We start from the raw sequence: 24,493 nt of genomic DNA on the forward strand, positions 1-24,493 counted from the left end.
CCGAGTGCTGGGATTAAAGGTGTGTGCCACCATCACCCAGCTAAGTTTAGTTAATTTTTTTAAGAAATGTTAAATAAATTTTGAGCAAAATTTCCAGCATTTTTCTGCAATGGCTATAAATATGCTTTGCCATTTGGTCCTACATAATCAGTAAATATTTAACTTGTATACCTGGAGTATAAGAATTTCTTAGGTACAAAGGAGTTGCTGCTGCTGGTGACTCCTGGTCCAGACCATATTGGTTCTCTGAGCACATCTTCATTGCTGATGAGAGAACCACGCTGTCATGGAACCATGACAGCCATGCAATCCAGGCTGGTCTCTAACTCATGGTCCTGTCTCAGCTGTCATGTTTCCCCATATTAGGGAGTTTTCATAAAATGTCATTGTGAGCTTGGAGAAGTTGATAAATAAGCTGCCTCATCTTTGATCAGAGAAGTTCCTCTGGGTTTCTCCTTGCAGGCAGCTTTCTGTTGTCACCCAATAATCTGAATTTCTTCATTTCTAACATAGAAAGTTTTCTCAGGTTAATCTCAGATAGAAATTTTTGAGTAAGGAATATGAGTCATTCAAACTATTTCTGTTTAACATGAAGAAAATAGTATTTTTAAGTCAGTAATTTTCTTTTTTGGGTTTTTCTATTTAAATTTATTTTCAGTTTTTCAAAATTATTTCAATATTTGCATAACTATGTCAAGCTGAATAGAAATCTTCCCAGCTTACGTGATATGCTCCTGTCCTTTCCATTATCACCTTTATACACCACTGTGTATGGAGCCTGTCCTGGAGCAAGCTCTTGTAGACCAGGCTGACCTCGAACTCACAGAGATCCGCCTGCCTCTGCCTCCCAAGTGCTGGGAATAAAGGTGTACACTATCACCGCCCAGCTTGTTTACATTTACAAATAGAAGCAGAATACAACTTGCCATCATCCCTGATCTCTACGTTGCTTTTTTTTTTCTATTTTCTGTGGTGTCTTGTGTATCAATAAATAATGATTTTCCTCATTGTTGTAGAAAGCAGTGTGACTCCATATGTACGCTGTAGTTTAAGCTCTTAAGTGGTTTGTAGGCTCTTGTTTCTCTGTGACCAAAAAGGGGCTGGGGGTCATGTGCATAGGCTGTTTCTTTTTAATGGTTTATCTTTAGGGATAATCCTGGAAATGATATGGCTAGGTGAAAAGATTACCTTAATTATCTACTTTGGCTACCAGCAGCAAGTAAATTCCCTCCCTTAGAAGTTTATGTCTTGCTCTCCCATCTGCAGAGTACAAGAGCCACACTCACCTAATACTCAGGGTTTTGCCAGTCTGAGGCATAGCTGAGTAAACTTCCCAGTTTGTATATGACAAATGCTTATATAGGTGTTTATGTGGGTGTGTGCTTGTGTCTGTGGAAGGTAGAAACTGACTCCCTGGTGTCTTCCTTGAGCATGTTCCTCCTCATTTTTTGAGATGGGGTCTGCTGCTAACCAGCTTGGTGGGCTGGTCCTTGAATTCCACAACCACAAGTCCACTGTCTTCCTCTCTGCTATTAGGATTACAGACTAGTACCACTGCAGCCAGACCTTAACTTAGCTGGCAGGCACTTTACCAACCAAGTCAGTTCCCGGCTTCAGGAATATACTTTTCATTTGCAGCAGGATTTGTGTGAAAAGTCTGTTATTCTGTCCATTTTTGATGTCAGATTGTTTACCTTGCTCAGTTTGGGGGAATTAACACTATAGAAGGACTTCCAATCCCTTCATCAGGCATAAAAAGTAAATTTTTTCCAGTTTATCGTTATTTTTAATCTCTGTTTTGCTCTAGATATTTGGTCCGTTTATATAGTTAACATTTACTGTTTTTATTATGTTGAATCATTTCTACTTTCAAATCATAAAAATATTTTTTTTTTCTTCCTGCACGTATAAGGGTGTCCTTCTTTTTCAGTTTCTGACTGTTTGGGTCTTGTGAAATACTGGCCCAGGTTCTCCTCTTCCCACATGACTGCTTTGTCATCAGCTCTGTTTGCAGAAGGCAGTCCTCCCACTGTGGCCAGAGGCTGTTCTCGTCAGGTCCTAATGCCCACAGTAACCTAGGTCTTTCCTGGGCTCCAGGTCATGGTCCATTAGTCAGTCTCTGTACTAATGCTTTCTCACTTTCTCTACTGTTCACTAGTGCTTGGTTTTCTGGTTTCCCATGCAAGTTTGGGGTGAGAGAGGGGTGTGTGTAATGTACAGGTGTGTGCACATGTGGGAGGTTGACATCAGGTATCTTTCTTCACCTCTTTCTGAGATAGGGTGTCTCACTGTTCTTAGAGCTCACAGATTACCTAGACTGATTGGCCAGCCAGGCCCCAAGATTCTGTCGTCTTCACTTTGCCAGCACTATGAGCCCATGGAAGTTTATGATCAACTTTATGCTCAAAACTCTAGTAATTTTTTTGTAATTAGAAAAATTGATATTTTTGGCCGGGCGGTGGTGGTGCACACCTTTAATCCCAGCACTCGGGAGGCAGAGGCAGGCAGATCTCTGGGAGTTCGAGGCCAGCCTGGTCTGCAAGAGCTAGTTCCAGGACAGGCTCCAAAACCACAGAAAAACCCTGTCTCGAAAAACCGAAGGGGGGGGGGAGGATTGATATTTTTGATATTTTGTTATTTAAGCCACCTTTTGTAGCTTGTATGTGATGTTGTAGTAATCTTTCTCATGGTGGGAAAAAGCCAGGGTTTGTAGACGCCTGTCAAGGCGTATACCACTGGACTACACACCTCATACCTTGCAGTTAAAGTTGTTTTTAAAAAAAGACTCCAGCTGACTTCTGGAGTCTTTTTTCTTTCCTTCTTGTTATAAATGGAAAGAAGAATTTAATGAATAGTGATTTCCCCATACAGTCAGATGTTTTCTTCTGTCTCATAATAGAGAAGTCTGCATAATGGTGTGGCCCTGGTTTGGACCAGGGTAGGCTCCCTGTGATCATGACATGGTGTTTGAGCTCTCGTGGTTATAAGGGGATGGATGAGATAGCTTTCTCGAGCATTCTAATTAGGGAATATCCTAGAAGAATGTGCTTTATCAGAACCCTAGATGATTTTTTTTGTTTGTTTGTTTAAAGTTTTTGGTTGGTTTGTCCTGTAACAGGCCTCAGCAACTGTTACCATTCCTAAAGAGCACCATCGCTTTGTCATTGGCAAAAATGGAGAGAAACTGCAAGATTTAGAACTAAAAACTGCAACCAAAATCCAGATCCCACGCCCAGATGACCCCAGTAATCAGATCAAGATCACTGGCACCAAAGAAGGCATCGAGAAAGCTCGCCATGAGGTCCTTCTCATCTCTGCTGAGCAGGTGAGCCCTCTGAATGGTCGGAACCCCTGCACTCTGCAACTTACCCAGCACCAGCCTTGTTTCTAGTGTGCTACCACTTTCAAAACGAACTAGAGGCGCCGTGTATATGTGAGGCCTTGACTGTGACTTTGGCAAGCTCTGCTGTTCCAAGGTGTTCTTATCAGTCAGTTCATTCTGCTCTTCCCAGGACAAGCGTGCTGTAGAGAGGCTAGAAGTGGAGAAGGCCTTCCACCCCTTCATCGCCGGGCCGTACAATAGACTTGTGGGCGAGATCATGCAGGAAACAGGAACACGCATCAACATCCCTCCACCCAGTGTTAACCGGACAGAAATTGTCTTCACTGGAGAGAAAGAGCAGCTGGCTCAGGCTGTGGCTCGTATTAAGAAGATTTATGAAGAAAAGGTGCAGTATGGAGGTGGCAGAACTGGGGGACAAGAACAGTTAATGGGATATTAGTGTGCACCCTTTTGCCCTTGAGCACAAAGCTTAGTATCCGTGTTCAGTACTTGGTGGCTACAATTCTGTAGGGTATGCTGTAGGCTGGTGTCCTGGTGTTTCTCGGGATCTGTGACCACACTGGTAGGTTGCTGCCATAGGATCAGCACATACTTTTTAGAGGTGACTTGTAGCTTATTCTAACTTTAAGTTATGAAACCTTTTCCTTATTTGGAAAAAGTGGGGTGGGAGTATAGCTCTGTGGTAGAGCACACTTGTCTAACAAGGAAAAGGCCCTAGGTCAAATCCCCAACACCACAAAGAAAAAAAAAGAGAAGGAAAACGGGGAAAGCATTTATTTACTCAAGTGTTCAGGGTTGACATTAACATCCTTGAAGGCGACCAGACTTGGGAAGTCCAGACACCTGAGAAGTAGAATTTCTGGGGGAGCTGGTTATAGTCTTCACTTACTGAGAACCACATCTAGGTCCCCAGCTGGCTTTGTTGGTAGTGACAGACTGTCCATACTGCCTGTGTCTCCTATCTCTCCTGCTGACTACCTTTATGGTGCTCTTCATTAGAAGAAGAAGACTACAACCATTGCTGTGGAAGTGAAGAAATCTCAGCACAAGTATGTTATTGGGCCGAAAGGCAATTCATTGCAAGAGATCCTGGAAAGAACTGGAGTTTCTGTTGAGATTCCACCCTCAGACAGCATCTCCGAAACTGTGATACTTCGTGGAGAGCCTGAAAAGTTGGGACAGGCATTGACTGAAGTCTATGCCAAGGTAATTCCCTCTAAATGTGCTTTGATAATTTCTGGGGGCACATTATGGACTGGCTGTTTGTTGGTATAACCTGGAGACCCAGACACAGTCAAATGTGTCAAATTGGGGGTGGGGGGATGAGACACCATCATGTGGTTGCTGGGAACTGAACTTAGGACCTCTAGAAGAGCAGCCAGTGCTCTTAACCTCTGAGCCATCTCTTCAGCCCCCCACCTCTACTTTTTTACATGAGCAGTTTGATAGCTTTGGAGCCTGTCCTGGAACTTGCTCTGTAGATCAAGCTGACCTTAAACTCACGTAGATCCACCTGCCTCTGCCTCCCGAGTGCTCAAATTAAAGCCATCACCACTTGGCGACTTTTTGTTTGTTTTTAAATAAGGTCTGACTGTTAGACCAGGCTAAAACTCTTAAAACATCTCCCTGCCTCAGTGTCTTCACTGCTAGGATTAAGGGAATGCACCATCACACCTGATTTGACCTTTGTTTTAACATAAAGTCTACAGACCCATAACATACCATAAGATCTACAGACCCATAACTGTTTTTCTGTTTTTGTCGTAGGCCAACAGTTTTACTGTTTCCTCAGTCTCTGCCCCTTCTTGGCTTCACCGTTTCATCATTGGTAAGAAAGGGCAGAACCTGGCCAAAATCACTCAGCAAATGCCAAAGGTAGGAAAACATTTTTAACCTGGTATTTTGAAACTGCCTGTCATGATTTTGTTTTTGCTATTTGTCTTGTGGGTGCTTTGAATACTATAGAACAATATCAAGCTTCAGTTACCCTGTTGATACAGTCAGCTTCCACTAATAACTATGGGAAAACATGATAAATGTCTTAGGTATATCTATCATTTTCCCGTCTTTGTAACCAGAGACTCAAGAAGGGCACTAAAAGGAAATCCCACACTAGCTCAGAACTGAGTATAATAAAGGATTATTTATTTAGGGGTAGACTCACAGATCACTAGCCTCTTCATGAGCAAGGAACAGGAACTGAATCACACCTCCGGAAGAGTGCAAATGTGTGCTTTAAATCAGCATATATAATATAAGAGGCCATACCCAAGTGGGCGGGTAACTTAAAGGCTACTGGCTATAGGAATTCCTACACCAAGAGATGGTTTTTTCATTAATAGATTTAATAAGTGTCTTAACTGAATTTAATAATTATGATTTCATAATGATTTGAAGAGCAACACTTGGAAAGGGACTTAAGTGTGTCATCATCTGTCTTATACTGAGGCAGCAGAGAACTTTATTCCCAGTTTGTTGACATGAGTATTGTTTGCCTTACCTGTCATTTCAGTCTTTCTAGCCTAAGAATCACTAATGATTTACTTAGATGTAGGCAGACTGCTCTCCCTTTCCAACTACCTTACCCTTTGTGTGTTACAAACAGCACAAGGTACTGGCTCAAGTGAAAAGTTAGTTTTATTCCATCACTTTGTTTTCAGAACATTTGTCCTTGGGCTGAGTAAGTATCTTAGCCACTAACAAATTTGCTGAGAAAGTACGAAGACAAGAATGTGGATCCTCAGAATTCCTATACACACCAACGAGGCATGGCAGCAGTTCCTATAATTCTAGTCTCAGAAGGTAGAAACAGGATCCTCAGAGCAAGCTCTGGGTTTCATTGAGAGACCCTGCCTCTTGAATAAGGTGGAGGAATTATCAAGGATGATTCCTGACATCTGCTTCAGGTCTCTACAGACATATACTCACATGGGTTTATACACAAAAATGAAGAAAAGAAAACAAACAGATACTGTCTTTGCCATCTTTTTCTCTTTATACAATCAAAGTGAAGTCTGCCTTCCAAAAAGGAAAACAATTCCTGAGACCATGAACAGTGGTGATGTCTGTACATACTGAGGGCAAGCACACTGTGAAGGGCTTCCCAGCTCCTAGTCTCAGCAAAAAGAAGGTATATCAGAGCTTGGGCCATGATGTATAGTGCCATCCTTCAACCCTTCATTTCAGTTCTTTGTGTTGGTGGATGAGCCCTTACTACCTGTGTAGTACATAGCAACTGTGTTATTTGGCCTTGGCCGTTCCTTCTCTCATTTTGGTCTGGTAGGTTCACATTGAGTTCACAGAAGGTGAGGACAAGATCACCCTGGAGGGCCCCACGGAGGATGTGAGTGTAGCCCAAGAACAGATTGAAGGAATGGTCAAAGACCTGGTAAGTAGAACATTGCTGGTTACAGGGAAGGCTCTGTCTGGTAGGGTGGAGACAGGTAGAAGTCTTGTCATTCAGGACTTACACGGGTGTCATGGTGATGGAAGAGTAGCCTTGTTGTTGTGTAATGGGTTCTGAAACACAAGTTGACTGAGGTCCCCTGGGTGAAAGAAACTACTTTGAGGTTGGGACCTTGGAGGGTGCAGCAATTCTTGGTTGTTGAGATAGGGCAAGTCTTGCTGGGTACGTGGCAGTACAGATGTGTCTCTGTGAGTTGGAGGCCAGCATGGTCTACATAAAGAGTTCCAAGACATCCAGGGCTACATAGAGAAACTTTGTCTCAAAAAAAAAACAAGAGAGAAAGGGGGAGAAGAAAGGGCAAGAAGCATTCATCTGTTTAACTTATGCTTCCCTTATAGATTAATCGGATGGACTATGTAGAAATCAACATCGACCATAAATTTCATAGACACCTCATTGGAAAGAGTGGAGCCAACAGTGAGTAAGGCTGATGGGTGGTGGCGGAGCTCTAATACATTGAAGCCCTGAGAAGGAGAACCTCAATGCTGAGGACCCTCATGGGTTTCCTGCGTTAGCCTCCTGGGTGCTGCTGTGAACAGAAATTTGATTCTGCAGCTTCGTACATTTTCCTAAGGAAACTGCCTTTCCCTTTTGCCCAAGATAAATTGTCACTTTCAGAATCAGCCCTCTCTAGCTAGAGATTGTATTTTTACTTTTCGTGCAGTCTGCTTTACTTAGCCCACCAGTGTTTGTAGGACTCTAATAGTTACCTTCCCAGACTTGCACCCAAGTCGTTTGCTCAGGAGTTTTGTTAAGTGAGTAGTAGTAGTCATACACTGTCTTAAGATTGGGGTTTGTGTGGTGTTTTTTTGTTTGTTTGGTTGGTTGGTTGGTTGGTTGGTTGGTTGGTTTGGTTTGTTCTTTCAGTACAGGGTTTCTCTGTGTCCAACAGTCTTGGCTGTCCTGGAACTTTGTAGACCCTGCCCCTGCCTTTAAGGCGTGTGCCACCCACCCAGCCTTCAAGCTCGGGTTTTAATTGAGAGCACACCTTTAATCCCTGCAGAGGCAGGTAGACCTCTGTTGAGTTCAAGGCCAGCCTGGTCTAAGACAAGAGCTAGTTCTGGGACAGGCTCCAAAGCTACAGAGAAACCTTAGTAATGTGTTAAAGTGAACCACATACACAAAGATTGATAGGTTGAGGGATAGAAATTAAATCTAGGCCCTTGAAGTACTAGGCCAAAGAATCCTCTACCCCCCAGATAGGATATCTGTATTGCCTAATTCAATTGGTGATCTTTCTGCCTCAGGGTCCTGAGAGCCAGGATTATAGTATATGTCAGCACTCAGGTTCTTTTTTATCCATCTTTTCTGTATGACTACTCATAACACATGTTAGCATATTCTTGAAACAACTCCATGGTACAGGGGTTCAACAAATCCTTTTGCATTTCATTTTGACTTGGACCCATTCATTATGTTTTTGTTGCTTGTAAATATAAGCCTCTCTGCTCCAGTGATGGGTGAATGATGCATTCTCTTTGGTAGCTTCAATTCTATGCCATTTTTTTTCTTTTTTCTTTTTTTTAAATATTTATTTATTATGCATACAATATTCTGTCTGTCTGTATGTCTGCAGGCCAGAAGAGGGCACCAGACCTCATTCCAGATGGTTGTGAGCCACCATGTGGTTGCTGGGAATTGAACTCAGGACCTTTGGAAGAGCAGGCAATGCTCTTAACCACTGAGCCATCTCTCCAGCCCCAATTCTATGCCATTTTCATGACCGTGATATAATTCCCCAGCTGAATGACCTCAGTTAGCATTTATTTCACATGCAGCTTGAACCTTGTATGTGCACACCAGGAACTTGGTTTTATGGTTTTGCTTTTTGTTTTAATTGACTGTAGAGTTTACTTAATAGAAATAGATTGATTTCTCCTTACTAGGAGTCACAGAACTGTAGTATGGTCAAAAAACTATAGTCTACCAGTTAGAAACCTTCATTTTCTTCTATATTCTGAAATCTGCTACTTATTTCCCCAACCCACCCCATCTCTTATTCTTGAATTTAACCTGGAACAGCTGGTCACATCAGTCCCTACCAGATTACTTTCTCTGATCATATACTGTCTGTGGAGCCCATCTTGGGCTTTGGTTTTTCTGACTGTACAGTGGACAGTTCTTTGGGGGGGGGGGGGCTCGAGACAGGGTTTCTCTGTGGCTTTGGAGCCTGTCCTGGAACTAGCTCTGTAGACCAGGCTTGTCTCGAACTCACAGAGATCTGCCTGCCTCTGCCTCCCGAGTGCTGGGATTAAAGGCGTGCGCCACCATTGCCTGGCTGGTGGACAGTTCTTGAATGGGGTTACCATGTTCTGTCCAGAGAACATGATGGAAGATTTTTGCAAATTTTGTCAAACAACTCTGTTCTGCTAAAGGTGTAGTCTCCTAGCATATTACCCCCAAAACCATGATTCCTTGAGGGACCCCAAATTAAATGGCCCTAGTGTGGTGGTACACTCAGAGGCAGATAGATCTCTGAGTTGGAGGCCAGCCAGGGCTGTTTAATGAGACTCTGACTTTGCCAGGGCAAATCAGGTCCCTTCAGTGGCTATGTCCTTATTTTAAAAATGTAATTTGCTACCTGAATTGTAGATTCCAAAATTACTTGCATATTAGTAGTACCTGTGATAATTTAGATAGTCTAAGACCATATGTATACTCAAGACCAGCTATGTTTCATACTAATTAACACTGGTCATAATTAATTTGAAGCTCTTACGACAGTTGCAGCTTCTATTAAAGGCTGGAAGACAATGCCCTAGAAACTTTGCTCTCTGATAGAGAACTCAATCAGGTTTTTTGTGGTTTTGCTTTTGTTTTTTAGACACTACAAATTTTAATTAATGGGAATGACTCAATAGCATATTGAAGCTTGGTCCTTATCCCCTTGGTTGTTGGTCATTAGTAGGCCACCATACCTTTTGTGTTGAAGATGTGTTTGTATATCTTTTTGTCCTAAGTCAACAGAATCAAAGACCAGTACAAGGTGTCTGTGCGCATCCCGCCTGACAGTGAGAAGAGTAACCTGATCCGGATTGAGGGAGATCCACAGGGCGTGCAGCAGGCCAAGCGGGAACTGCTGGAGCTCGCCTCTCGAATGGTAAGCCAAGCATCCAGACCATGCCCAAGAGTGCTGGCTTGTGCCTGTTGGCTGCCACTAAGGAAAAGTATTGTTGGTCCTAGAGCCGTGCTCTGCTACCTTCTCAGATCACCAGCAAGGCTTGTGTCTCTTGACCCCTGAGTGTTAGAGAACAGAGGTCCCATGTGCCTGGCTGTCGTTTCTAAACTTGAACGTCACTACAGTCTCACTCCCTGTGGGCCTGAGGCATCCAGTAATGAGGATCATGCTTCAGTGATTCCTGACTGGCTGCACCTGCAAGTTACTGGCTTGATAAAGATCTGATAACTATGTCTTACTCTTTGTTGGTCCCAGTTCATGTTCTTATCCTAGTTCCCACACTCGGAACCTCAAATTGAAAGAAATGTTTTATGGGGAGTGGTTCTTTATTTCCTGTAACCCATGGTCTAGCCTTTGGCTTTCCTCTGACATTCCTGGGCTCAGTCTCCAGGCCAGGGTCTGCTGTTGGCGTCCTTGCCTCCTGCCTTGTGAACCTTGCCCTGGAGTGTGTTCTGCCTATTCTTGAATCACTGTCATCAGATCCTCCAGAATTCCTGAAAATGTTTTATAGGCTGACAGTGTTCTTCCTGTATTCCATCACTGCCTGCTGTTCTTGCTTGTTGGCAGTAGAGGACATTGAGACTGGTGTGGATTCAGTGACCTGTGATAAGGCATTCTTTCCTAATTATCCATGTAGGGTATGTGGTCCAAGTCCATTGTACTCAAGGAATGCTTCTGTACTATGTGGGATGTTGTAGTTCTGATGGAAACACATGCTTCAGGCTCAGTTTAGGGATTAGTGCTACTGTGACTGCACTCAGGGCTGAAGGGCCAGCCCTGCAGTCCATTCTTTAACTGCTGTTTAGGAAGATAGCTCACCAGCAGCATAACGTAATTTGAAAGATTAAGCAGGTATCCTAGAATAGGCACCCCTGGAGACATGTTGTTTCTGGAGGCTGCCACAGACAGCTACCCGGGCACCACCTCATGGTTTTCGAGGCGTTAGTAGTAGCCTCTTGTGATTAATGGCTTCATCCACTTTAATTGTATTTTAGGAAAATGAGCGTACCAAGGATCTAATCATTGAGCAAAGATTTCATCGCACAATCATTGGGCAGAAAGGTGAACGGATTCGTGAAATTCGTGACAAATTCCCAGAGGTAAAGCTTTCCCCAAAGTACTCTCCCTTCTTTTTCACCTTCTGTTTTTTTTGGGGGGGGGGGTTGATTTTTGTTTGTATGCTTGTTTTTTGTTATCTTGTTATTTGGAATCAAACCCCCAGGGCCTTGTACAGTCAACTGAACTACACTGCCAACCCCAAAAGCATTCTCTGACTTCTGGGAGTGGTAATAATCTTCGCTTAAGAAATTGTCAATATTTCACTTTAAAAACATAGACGCTTATAGGCATACATACCACAATGAATATCTAGTTTGAGGTCAGGGAACAACTTTCAGGAGTTAGTTCTCTTCTATGTGAGTTCTGAACTCAGATCATCAGCCTTGGTGGCAAGCACCCTTCCCCACTGATCCATCTTGCTGTCTCCAAAGTTTAGTATTACAGTAATGGTACACTGTCCCCTGTGATTTGTTTTAGGTTATCATCAACTTTCCAGACCCAGCACAAAAAAGTGATATTGTGCAACTCAGAGGCCCCAAGAATGAGGTGGAAAAATGCACTAAGTACATGCAGAAGATGGTTGCGGACCTGGTAGGTGACTGTATGCACCCTCTGGGGTTGGGGAGCAGGGCTCTCAGTCCCTGCAGGAGTTCTGGCTTTAGGGGTAGTCTGCTGTGTCAGGGGCTTGGAACAAAGTGGTGGTAGCACCTCTCTCAGTGCCTTGGTGTTTAGTTTTCACTGTTGGAAATTATCAGCTTGTTTGTGGTGGAATTAAATTGAACCGGAAAGGGAGCTATAATTGAACCTATCTGTAATCCTAGCTTTCAGAAGCAGAGTCAGGAGGATCTTGAATTCAAGGCCATACTGGCTACATATTAAGAACCTGACTCCAAAATGAGAGGGGGAAAGAAAAATAATTAGGGGACCTGAAGGGATGGCTCGGTGTTAAGAACACTGAGCTCTTTTAGAGGACCTAGGTTCAATTCCCAGCACCCATATGGCAGCTCACAACTGTCTGTAATTCCAGTTCCAGGGGACCTGACATCTACTGCAAAACACTAATGCACATAAAATAAAAATAAGCAAATTTAAAAAAATAATAATTGTAAAAGTACAATAAGCTGAAAGGTTTAAAGTGTGAAAAGGGGATTGATGGTCACATGAGGGGTTCCATTGTAGTTTCTGTCTCTCCTGAGAGTTACCATTGAACTATTACCATGATGCTACTAGGTGCTATGCTTCGTAGGGTACCAGGGCTGACAAGCCTTGACATCAATTGTTGCTGAAGCTATATAGACAGACTTGTTTGTATCTATATTGAAGAGCTACAGTCTTTGGACTGCCTCTTTATAAAGGGACTTTCTGTAAATTGATATGCCAAGTTAATTGGATGGTGAACAGTTTATCTAATTTTTCCTTAAGTAGGTGGTGGGGGAGTAGGCACTTTCTCTTTGCCAACAGTACATACTTGAGTTCATGTAGCTTTGAGGGATAAATAGGAAACTTCATCCTCTGTCTGGCATGAATATTTATTGTGCCATTCTCTTGTCTTTAAGGTGGAAAATAGCTATTCAATTTCTGTGCCGATCTTCAAACAGTTTCACAAGAATATCATTGGGAAAGGAGGCGCGAACATTAAAAAGGTGATCAATTCATCTTGCCCAGCCCTAAAACCTTTGTGGATTAAAAGGAGGAACTGACCTTCCTTCCTAGCCCTGTGCTCAAGTGTGTCTACTGTAGGAAAACTGTTTATCTTATATGCATCTCCTTTAGATTCGTGAAGAAAGCAACACCAAGATTGACCTTCCTGCAGAGAACAGCAACTCTGAGACCATTGTCATCACTGGCAAGAGAGCCAACTGTGAAGCTGCCCGGAGCCGGATTCTGTCTATCCAGAAAGATCTGGTATTGGGAGATGTTTCTTGGTGGAACTCCTTATCCATTTCCTATGTTGTAAAATCTGGGCTCGGCTTTAAACCTGGAAAGTGTTAATCATGTGATCAGCAGCTCTCTACTTCTGTTTCTTAATTCTTGTTTACTTGGCACTACAGCAATGATGCCGTTTGTCCTCGTGTTTGGTCCAGTGCTACTTTAGTAGATTTGGTTTTTTGAGACAGCTTTCTCTGTCTAGCCCTGGCTGTCTTGGAATTCACTTGGTAGACCAGGCTAGCTTCAAACTAAGAGATCCACCTGCCTCTGCCTCCAGAGTGCTGGGATTAAAGGTGTACCAACATAACTACCACCCTGCATAGACATTTCCCTTTTGTTAATTTTTATGCCACTTGAATATCATTTCCGGAGCTGGAGAGATGGCTCAATGGATAAAGTACTCACTGAGCAAACTTGAGGACATGAATCTCAGAAATCATGTTGAAGCCAGGCTCAGTAGTATAGGTCTGTGATTACAGTATGTGGACGTACACGGATATGGGAACTGAAGACAAGAGAATCCCCAGAATCTGATAAACTAGCCAACTTAACATATGTAGTAGATAAAAAGAGGACCTCTCACACAAGGGGGAAGATGAGGATGATACACCCAAGATTGTTCTCAGACATATACATAAGGTTTAAAAAGGAAAGCAAACTGTATCTCAAAGTGCTCACCGAATTTTGTTTAGCTTTTAAAAAATGAACATGCTATAAGTTAGAAATGTTTTCATTGTGCAGTTTGGTAATCTTGGTATGTATACACTCCTGGAATCATCTTATTGTGTGACTTCTCCTAGGGAGACCTATCTTTTCATACTAGATAGGGCACGAACAACACAACAAAGTAACCAGTACACCAAAGTCCAATTTGGTAACCCAGTGAGTTTATTGACCATTTTACAGAACATAGATGAGAGGTTAGTTACAGCTACATGGGTGACCTCTTGTGAAAGCATCATCCCTGAACCTCAATCTACCACTTGGAGACATCTTAGACAGTTGGAAACTTCCTCTCTCTGCAATTATTACTTCATGTATAACTGTGGGAAGGGTCTTTGTGGATCTTGTAAATTTCGAGACCTTTCCAAGACTTTGGAGGGGTTTTTAATTCCTGAACTTTATAAATTTAATTTACTTGCTGAGATGGGACCCTTCTCCAGAAGAGAACTTGCTTTTGTTTGTAGACTGGGTCTGACTACTTAGCCTTGCTTGGCCTGGAACTCAACAGAGATCCACCTGCCTCTACTTGGGACGAAAGTTATGTGCCACTACACCCAGCCTAGAGAGATTAATTCGGAAATCATTATACAGCACACCCCCATAAGTCAAATTAGTGTCTAATTATTGTTGCATGCTTTCATATACTTTTGAACTTTAAGTTACAAGAAACCATTTACTCCTTTCGGGTTGTTAGACAATATCACACCTGACTGTATCTAGTTTATGTCCAAGTACCTTCTGCTGAGGTTGACGCATTGAGTACTGTGATAGTCTGCCAGAAACTCAGCACCGTGTCATCTACTGGAGGTGGCACTCTGGGCTATGACTGGGGTACAGGCACCATCTTTTTCAGTCCTAGGTTCCTCCTCTGCCCAGGGTAATGTGTATGGAGACCAGTATTTGAGTGGCCTCTATTTCTCAGGTTTGTTAATCCATGCTTCCCCCTTTAGACTCTGGTCTGTGTAGTCAAACAGCCTCATTCCTGGCTGATAGCTGTTTCCTCACTTCTTGTGACTCAGCTTGCCTGTTTCTTATCACCAGTATCTTTAAAATACTTTTCTGGGTAAAGAGTAGATTCAGTCTTTATTTCATCTTGATCAAAATCAGAATCTTGGTTTTGATAAGAAAATTTGTCTCAAGACATATTCACCTGCCAGCCACCTGCAGAATTGACTAAAGCAACAGGTCCAGCATTGCATAGGCTAAAGTCATGGCTTTCCTATTATGCTCTTTATGCCTTCCTGCTGCCCTAAACTCAGCAGCCATCCTGTTTCTTCAAACATCCTCAAGCTGGAGCTGCATTCTTTTCTTGTGGGCTTTTCTCACCACACAAATTGTAACTTCCTCTTAATGTTGTATTTGATTTCAGGCCAACATAGCTGAGGTGGAGGTCTCAATCCCTGCCAAACTTCACAACTCTCTCATTGGCACAAAGGGCCGTCTGATCCGCTCCATCATGGAGGAATGTGGTGGAGTCCACATCCACTTTCCTGTGGAGGGTTCTGGAAGTGACACAGTTGTCATCAGGGGTCCGTCCTCAGATGTAGAGAAGGCCAAGAAGCAGCTCCTGCATCTGGCTGAGGAGAAGGTGAGTCACTGCTGACACTCCCTTTGTCAGTCTGGAAAGTCTTAAGTGTTCTTCCCTTGTGGCAGGTCAGAAAACAACTTTAATAGGCACTTGTGTGTACAAATGTCCACACATACGAGCAGAAGGTAGGTACTTTGAATCACTAAGATGGTGGGTTAAGGGGAAGCAGTTAACATTTCAGAATGGATTAAAATATGATTTACCGTAGAACTCAAAAGTTCTTTTATCCGTAGTTCTGAGATTTGACCAAGACAGTCCTCTAACCACCACTGCCATCAATTTATTAACTACCACCTTTTTCCAAAATCTCTCCATTGGTCCTTCTGTCAATCCCCCAGGGGCTGGTGTGGTGCAACATGCCTTTAATTCCAGCAGTCTGAAGGCAGAGGCAGACATATCTCTAACTTCCAGGCCAATAAGGGGTACATAGTAAGAGCTGTCTCAAAAAAACTAAGCAAACAAAATCTCGGTCTGAATATAGACCTTTCTACTTGGACAGAACCACAGGTTTGGGATGGCCAGCCTTATAGACCGGCATGACAACTGATGGGGACTCCTTCCTTCAAGTATAGTTTCTTTTAATTTGTAATTATCAAGGTGAGGAGCACAACAGGGATAGCTTGGTGGTTAAGTACTGATGGACTAGGGACGTGGCTTATGACAAACCATTAGGATTGGAGTTTGGATCCTCAGAACCCGTATAAAAGCCAGATGGGAGCCGGATGGTGGTGGGGCACATCTTTAATCCCAGCACTCGGGAGGCAGAGGCAGGCGGATCTCTGGGAGTTCGAGGCCAGCCTGGTCTACAAGAGTTAGTTCCGGGACGGGTACCAAAGCTACAGAGAAACCCTGTCTCGAAAAACAAAACAAACAAACAAACAAAAAAAAGCCGGATGGATATGGTAGCCCATCTATATCTTAATTCTTGGGCAGCAGAGCAAGATGGCTAGTCACGGGCTGCAGAGATGGCTCAGAGGTTAAGAGCACTGACTGCTCTTCCAGAGGTCCAGAGTTCAATTCCCAGCAAACACATGGTGGCTCATAACCATCTGTAATGATCTGGTGGCTTCTGGCCTGCAGGTATAATATAAAGTAGAGGGTAACTAAACACTCAATGTTGAGCCTAAAAACACACACACCCTAAAAAAATTTTTTTTAATTAAAATTTGCTTGAGCTAGCCGGGCAGAGGTGACGCATGTCTTAACCCCAGCATTTGGGAGGCAGATCACAGTAAATTGCCTGGTCTATAAAGTTAGTTCCAGGGAAAAAAAATTTGCTTGGACTGTTCTGATCTTTTGTTTTTCTACATGGATTCAACTATTATCTCTGTTTTTAGTGATACTATAAATAGGTATTTTTAATTTTCTGTGGTTGACATGTAGAAATATATTTATTTGTACATACTAAATACTTATCAATTCTCATAATGTCTTGGCATATTTCTGTCTTGTATGTAAAACTCACAGGTCTATGAGTAGACACATTAGTTTTTAAATAATGTTGATTATGAACATCTTTATCCAAGGAGTAATCAATTTTTATGGTAATATTTGGTGAAGTCTTCTACCTCATATTCGTCATGCTGTGGGCCAGGTGGCATATCCAAAGGCAGGCAGGCTGTAATCTGCCAGGCACACACCTGTAAAGAGATCACAGTGTCCAGCTTTTGGTGTGCCCTGCTTTGTTGGTGCAAAACAAGGGCTTTGGGCTACCGTTAGTTGAGGGCCCTGTCTCTGCTGTGGCCTTTATGACTGGTGGTTCTCCAGACTTGAGCCGGTGAGTTGCTGTTGTGTATTGGCTAGTCTGTGGTGCTGGGAAGGAACAGGGCAGGCCTTTGGAATACTTGATGTGTTTGATCTGGAAGAATATGAAAAAGTGGGAGAGCCATGGCCCAGTAAACCCTGCTCTCCTCAGGGCTTGCACTGTGCCTGTTTGCCCCCACACATTAGCACACCTCTAGTGGGTAACAAATGGCTTGGAGAAGTTTAGTCATTGCTGATAACTAACTGGACCAGAGTTATTTCTGTATTTTTCTGATGGCTGTGGAGAAAAATGACTGTCTAGGTGTTCTTGTGTGGGGTGTAAGATGTGATAATTCTATTGGGTGTGGGGTGTTAATAAAACACAGGACACTGCAAATGCATAAGGAGAGGCCACCCTACTTCTCAGATCTCGTACACTGTGGCCCAGGCAGGCTGTGAGGGGCAAACATACATGAAATTTATTTCTGCAGCAAACCAAGAGTTTTACTGTGGACATCCGAGCCAAGCCAGAATATCACAAATTCCTCATTGGCAAAGGGGGAGGTAAAATCCGAAAGGTGCGTGACAGTACTGGAGCCCGCATCATATTCCCAGCTGCTGAGGATAAGGACCAGGACCTGATCACAATCATAGGAAAAGAGGATGCTGTCCGTGAGGCCCAGAAGGAGCTGGAAGCACTGATCCAGAACCTGGTAAGTTGCAGGCCTTAGCTGTCAGTGCTGCTCATGCTATGGTAGGAGAGTAGATCTTCTTCAGTTCCTTTCTTCACTACAGGATAATGTGGTTGAAGACTACATGCTGGTGGATCCCAAGCACCACCGCCATTTTGTTATCCGAAGAGGGCAGGTTTTGCGAGAGATCGCTGAAGAATATGGAGGGGTGATGGTCAGCTTCCCACGCTCTGGCACACAGAGTGACAAAGTCACCCTCAAGGGTGCCAAGGACTGTGTGGAGGCAGCCAAAAAGCGCATCCAGGAAATCATTGAAGATCTGGTGAGCACCCAGGGGCTCTGGTCACCTTTGTGTGTCCGTGAATCCCACCAAGACTGTCCTGAGAGCGTCCCCTTCTTCACATGTCTTATAGTCTTCCTTACAAGGCCTTATGCCCCCTCTGCTAATAGTCAGCTATGTCTGATGTGACTGCCCACCAGCAGACAGTGTCTCATGGGCAGCTTGCTTCAGTGAGGCAACACTTGTATGTAAGGCAGGTATTATATATTTATATGAGTCTGTGTAATAAAAACTTTCCGTGGGTTGTGGGTATCTTTTACTAGAATCCATTGCAGGAGGCCAAACCCCCTACCCTGTGTACCCCTCCACCCACTCATGCTGGGATCTCTAGGTTCCCTTCATAAAAGGTGGTGTGAACTAGTAGGGAAGATGGGTAGGGAGAAGGCTATACAGTGACTTGTATTTGACCTTTGTTCGTTTTTGTGTCTACCTTTAGGAAGCTCAAGTGACGGTGGAATGTGCTATTCCCCAGAAGTTCCATCGATCTGTCATGGGCCCCAAAGGTTCAAGAATCCAGCAGATCACTAGGGACTACAATGTTCAAATTAAGTTCCCAGACAGAGAGGAGAACCCAGGTGGGTCTACTTAAGCTTAGCTCTGGTGATCACATTGGTGGTGACCATCACTACCCATGGTGCTGTCAAATGAGTCAAATGGTGGTTCTTTCTTGCCTCCTGTTTCGGCACTGGAATGGTGCTCGAATGCTAGCATGAATTTCATCCTCCTGGTCTGTAAAGACAGGACAAGACCCCTAAAAGGGCCAGGAGCTTCCTTTGTCTTACCTAGGAAATTGCTGAGTCTAGTTCCACTCTTTTCTAGGACACTACTTGAGTAGTAGAGAGGTGTCTGCTCAGCCGTAAAGAACCCTGTGTGCGTATATGCATGCACTCTGCAGATAGATCCTCTCCAAGCCTCTTACCTCTGCCCGGGGGCACCGTTAAAGTACCCCATATCTCTTCCAGAAAGGCCTTAAGTCTAACAATGCTTGTTACCTTGTTTTACTTGGGTAGTTGGTAATAGGAGACTTTGGTTGAAGACAAAAAGAGTTAGATGTGGTCCATTGCCAATGAAGTGTCATGTATGAACTTTGCCTGCTTTGTGTATGTGAAACACAGGGTGTGGGCTTTAGTACTGATGAGTCCTGGTTGATCTGCATGATCTAGAAACACCCTGCACCCTGTTGTATATTTACTACTGTCATTGGCTTGGTGTCCATGGCATTTGTCCAGTCCATTTTCCTAAGGATGCAGGCCACTTACTAGGAATCTTGACCATACTGCTCTTTGGATTTCAAAGCTGAGTAATCTTTTCAGCAGTTTAGTGTTAAAACACTTACCAGAGGAAAAAGTGCATGGAATAGCATAATGAGCTGTAGTGTGTTTTCTTAGCCGCCCCCACCCCCAATTATCAATACATTTTCTAACTTTGAGTATGCATTTATACAATTATTTTATCAGTGAATGTTTCCTAAGAACCTTTGACTTAACCTTGGCATGTTCATCAAGATCACGTCTAGTATCACAGAGCTATTACATAATTCATAGTGTGTCTTCAGAGCTACCCTCTCCTAGAATTCCAGTTGATGGCTCTCTCATTATTTGCTTATTCTATTAGCTCACTTTGATGCATGGATTAATATTATCTGGGTATTTACAAGATAATATCTGGGTATTTACACCTTGCTTGTGTCCTAGTAACGTGCCCCTTTATTTGGGGGCTTTTCCTTTCTGGCATGAGGAACTATCATGGGCCTATCTTGGCCTCTTCTTTTTGTCGTTCGTAAATCTCTGAAACCCTGCCATCCCTGTCCAGAGCTAGGTTACTTGAATTGAATTGTACGTACCAGTGTTGGGTAGTAAGTGCTGCATCACAGCTTCCCCAGCATTTAGATTTCTGCACGCCTGTGACTCACGAGTGTATGTGATTTATACCTCTGCAGTTGTCAACTAGGCTTTTCCCTTTATTCCTAGTTCACAGTGTGGAGCCTTCCATCCAAGAAAATGGAGATGAAGCTGGAGAGGGCAGAGAGACCAAAGAGACTGACCCTGGCTCTCCCAGGAGGTGTGACATCATAATCATCTCTGGCCGGAAAGAGAAATGCGAGGCTGCCAAGGAAGCCCTGGAGGTGTGTTTGCCTCACTCTTTCTCTTTCCTTGGTGGTTCAGACTCTGCCCGGGTGGCAGCAGACCGTAGATCCTACCATTTCAGTCCCAAAAGTGCAAGCATTTGCTCTATGCCTTTCTTCGCTGCTCACACAGCCCAGGGAGGCCATTTCTTTTCACCAGGACTTAGGATTCTATAGTTTACTCCCTGTCAGCAGTGTTAGGGCCTAGCCTCTTGGGCCATAGCCATGGCGTCTGTAAAAGGATCTCGTTAGTGGGTGGATGTGAACTCATCCAGACAATGCCTGCATGGCAGTATCTGTTGACTGGTAGTGGTGGGTGCCATGCAGGAGCAAAGACTGAGGAGTGTTAGGCCATACATGTGGGAATTGAGTGCAGATAACTGGTCCACCTGTCCAGGAGACTCCCTTGCAACCCACACAGGCTTTGGTGAAGTTGTCACAACCACAGAGGCATGTCAGGAGTTGGGCCTTAGTATACTGTGTCTTCCCAGTGGGCCTTGGCCTGCTAAATGCCAAAGTATAGGTGCAAGAGTAAATCCTCTCTGCCAGCATTACCTTAGACTGTGCTCCCTGTCCTTTCTTTTCATTGAGCATTGAGATCTGTGTAGACTGTTGATCTGGAGCTCATGATTTCTACCTAATTTCTACCATTGTTCTTCTAGGCACTGGTTCCAGTCACCATCGAGGTAGAGGTACCCTTTGATCTTCACCGTTATATCATTGGGCAGAAAGGAAGTGGAATCCGCAAGATGATGGATGAGTTTGAGGTAAACCATGTTTACTGGGTGCTATACTATGTGGGGACTGTTATCTGGAGAAAAACCCATGGCCCTCTGAGTGCTCCTGTCTTTCATCAACCCATATTGGCTCTGCCTCCATTGTTCTGTTAAGTCAACCACTGTCCTTCCTCCCAGTCTCCCTCAAATTCCTCAAGGCAGGTGAGCATCACTCCCTTTCCATCTTGGTCCTCTAGACATCGTTGGCTCTGTTGTGACAGGTGAATATACATGTACCAGCTCCCGAACTGCAGTCAGACATCATCGCCATCACTGGCCTTGCAGCAAATTTGGACAGGGCTAAGACGGGACTCCTGGATCGAGTAAAGGAGCTACAGGCTGAGCAGGAAGATCGGGTGAGCCAGAACAAGGCTGCCGGGCTGGGCTGGGGTAGGAAACAGTCTGGTTCAGAGCCTATTTCAGACATTAGTGCAGGAGGCCAAGCCAGGTGTCATTGCTGTTTTGTCAGAATCTGGTGGTCCTGCTATGAAAAGGCTAAAAGCTCAGAGTTTCCGTTACTCCCCAAATCAAGAGAAATATTTTGATGTATCAGCTCCTACAGAAAGTATAGAAGATAGTGCCTCATCTCAGGGACAAGTTTTAACATTCCCTGTGAGAGATCCTTTAGCCCATCCCCCAAATATGGTTCCAAACAGAAAATGTCTTGGCCTCTTCTATATGCCAGCCCTAAAAGACCTAGAAGATTTCATTCAAACTGATTCATCAAATCCCTGGTTCATAAATCAGAAAGCAAGAAAAGAACTTCAGAAGCAATTATATACTAGGTGAGGCATGAACAAGATTTATAGTTTTATAGCAGGAACGAAGCAATACGTAGTTCTTCTGGACCCCGGGGTTAAATTAAAGGCCTCCGCTCGTTAGAGTTTATGGCTTGTTTTTTTTTTTTAATATTTATTTATTTATTATGTATACAATGTTCTGTCTGTGTGTATGCCTGCAGACCAGAAGAGGGCACCAGACCTCATTCCAGATGGTTGTGAGCCACCATGTGGTTGCTGGGAAGTGAACTCAGGACCTTTGGAAGAGCAGGCAATGCTCTTAACCACTGAGCCATCTCTCCAGCCCCCTCTGGCTTACGTTTTAAAGATCAGGCTGGACCTGAGCAGGGGTGGTAATCCCATCACTGGGGGGCTGGATCTCTGAGTTCAAAGCCAACCTTGAAAAACAAATCAGGCTGGAAATGGTACTTGAGTACTAGGGGCTTAGTTTTAAATATAAGTGCTCATACTCATGAGCTCTCTCTCTCTCTCCCTATCCCCTTTTCTCTCCCTGCCTCCCCCACCTCCTTCTCCCCAACCACCCTATCCTTTGCCTCATTCTCACTTCATTGTAGGCTTTAAGGAGTTTTAAGCTGAGCGTCACTGTAGACCCCAAATACCATCCCAAAATTATCGGGAGAAAAGGGGCAGTGATCACCCAGATCCGCTTAGAGCATGAGGTGAACATCCAGTTTCCTGATAAAGATGATGGGAACCAGGTAAGATGACCATCTAAAAGGTTGTAGCTAGAACACTTGGGCAGGTAGAATCTTGTTGAAACCTGGGTTTTGTTTTGTTTTTGTTGGAGATGATGTTTCTGAGACAAGGTCTCTATGTAGCCTTGGCTGTCCCGAAACTCAGTATGTAGAATAGGCTAATGTGGGATACTTGATAGCACTGTGAAACTCCAAGACTGTTAATAAATTAGTTAACCTTGAATCATGGGGCGGAGCCATAGAGAGTATGGAGCACTCAGGAAGATGGAGAGAGAGGCACAGAAAGGAGCAGGGAAGGACTTAGAGGCTCTTAAGGCCTTTTAGGTTTGGGACAAGTGGAGATATGCTCTCTTGCTGGTCTCCAGCCAAAAAGGAAGGTCAGCTGGTTGCTTCTCAGCTTCTCTGATCTAGCAAGTTTTCACCCCAATATCTAACTTTCAAGTCTTTATCGACTTAAATTTAAAACAACAGGCTAGCATTGAAATCACATGGATCTGCGTCCTGAGTGCTGGGATTAAAGACGTGCACTACCATGCCCTGCTTGACTTGGGAGTTATACTTGGGGAGATTTGTCAAGTGGGAAACAAGTGGATCGGTTAGAGGGACAACGGTGTGAGAATCTGACTTCAGCTCAAGCTATGAACCAGGGCCTAGTAGTTGTCAGCTTTGTGCTTCCTCGATTATTATCTGAGCAGTTTTCAATTCCCTGTGCCTACTTTGGCACTCCTGACAGCCAAGCCCTGAACCTCCAGCTGGTTCCTCCTTGAGCCATCGTGCCTACATATGTGCACACTATGTCTACCAGTGCCAAGAGTTTGTGGCCAGGCTCCATTGAACTACTGGAAGCAGAAGGATAAAAGCCAGCCCAATCTAGATTCTCTGCATTTCCCATTCCATTAGCCATGGTCCCTGATGAGCTCTGCGCAGCCTCCTGTTATACATAAAAGAATGTGAAGGGTAACTCATCTCCTCACTTGGTTCCATCCTGGTGGACACACAGTCCATTCCACCTCACCTCCAAGTTTGCTTATTGCCCTCAGCTATGAGTTCAGTCCTTCCTTATTATTGGCTACCATGTCCATACTGGGAATTGAACTAGGGCCCTCTGGAAGAGCAGCCAGTGCTCTTAACAGCTCAGTTATCTCTACAGCCCTCAATTTGGAGATATTTTTATATTAATATCTCCAAATATATATGTCCCCAAATGGGGGGGGGCATAGTGAGGACAACGGATTTTATACATGTGTATATATAAAACATCAAAAAATATATAGTTTGTTGTTCTCACCATGCCTAATCTCCCATCAGATTCCCTGTAACTACTAATATTTTTAGGGGTTGATTTACCATTTTGACTTAACTAATCTGTGCGCCTAGTAGGGTAGAGCAGATGCATCTCTTTATATAGGGCACACATACGCCATAGGGTATGTGTAGAGGTCAGTTTGTTTCCTTCTACCATGTAGGTCTCTAAGATTGAACTCACTGGGTTTGGCAGCAAGCGCCTTTACACACTGAGCCATCTTACCAGCCACAATCTCTTTAAACCCACAGCTTTTTCCTGTGAGAGTTGCACTTGCAGAACTGATTCTGTGGAGTGTGCTGACCATGGCCATGGCATGCCTGTTTTGGGTGAACCTTAATTGGATCCGCTGCCTGGCTTTACCCTTAGTCTGGACAGGAAGTTCTTAGTCTGCTGCCTCTCCCCTTGTTCCTAGATCTCTTGCTTCCCTCCCAGGCTGGATCTTTCTGCCTCCTAATGTTAACTCCAGGTATTTGTTACTTGTGTAGTCTCTCTGTGTTCTGTCCTTTTATTTGGGGCCTATTGTCCAGGAAATGAAAACAATGCTGCTGTTTCGTTCCCACATGTCCTTCTGTTGATCAAATCTGGAGGCCTGAGCAAAGAGGACTCTAAAGGTCCTGGACACCTCCAAAGCAGGTTAAGAAGCTGGGAACTTTGTCAATAGTCCCCAGCCTTGTGCCTGCTTTCTTGAAGCCACCTACTGGTACTTCTCCATCTTCATCATCAGGTGTCC

The 24,493-nt window shown here is 43.9% G+C and overlaps 1 protein-coding gene across 2 annotated transcripts in view; it reads left to right on the forward strand.

Moving 5' to 3' along the window:
* Hdlbp (high density lipoprotein binding protein) overlaps positions 1-24,493 on the forward strand; it is a 77,618-nt gene that overhangs the window by 48,690 nt on the left and 4,435 nt on the right. For both annotated transcript variants that reach the window (XM_050125971.1, XM_050125970.1), the window contains exons 6-24: positions 3,119-3,325; positions 3,513-3,728; positions 4,343-4,549; positions 5,111-5,218; positions 6,627-6,731; positions 7,148-7,226; positions 9,770-9,909; positions 10,983-11,087; positions 11,524-11,637; positions 12,603-12,689; positions 12,820-12,951; positions 15,068-15,286; positions 17,521-17,742; positions 17,825-18,043; positions 18,498-18,636; positions 20,032-20,186; positions 20,849-20,953; positions 21,184-21,318; positions 22,317-22,460. In XM_050125971.1, the coding sequence (XP_049981928.1) occupies positions 3,119-3,325; positions 3,513-3,728; positions 4,343-4,549; positions 5,111-5,218; positions 6,627-6,731; positions 7,148-7,226; positions 9,770-9,909; positions 10,983-11,087; positions 11,524-11,637; positions 12,603-12,689; positions 12,820-12,951; positions 15,068-15,286; positions 17,521-17,742; positions 17,825-18,043; positions 18,498-18,636; positions 20,032-20,186; positions 20,849-20,953; positions 21,184-21,318; positions 22,317-22,460 (2,838 nt within the window). The remainder of the gene's footprint in view (positions 1-3,118; positions 3,326-3,512; positions 3,729-4,342; positions 4,550-5,110; positions 5,219-6,626; positions 6,732-7,147; positions 7,227-9,769; positions 9,910-10,982; positions 11,088-11,523; positions 11,638-12,602; positions 12,690-12,819; positions 12,952-15,067; positions 15,287-17,520; positions 17,743-17,824; positions 18,044-18,497; positions 18,637-20,031; positions 20,187-20,848; positions 20,954-21,183; positions 21,319-22,316; positions 22,461-24,493) is intronic.

Source organism: Alexandromys fortis, unplaced genomic scaffold, assembly GCF_014885135.2.
Source record: "Alexandromys fortis isolate MF-2015 unplaced genomic scaffold, M_Fortis_MF-2015_v1.1 scaffold_254, whole genome shotgun sequence".
Classification (NCBI taxonomy): domain Eukaryota; kingdom Metazoa; phylum Chordata; class Mammalia; order Rodentia; family Cricetidae; genus Alexandromys; species Alexandromys fortis.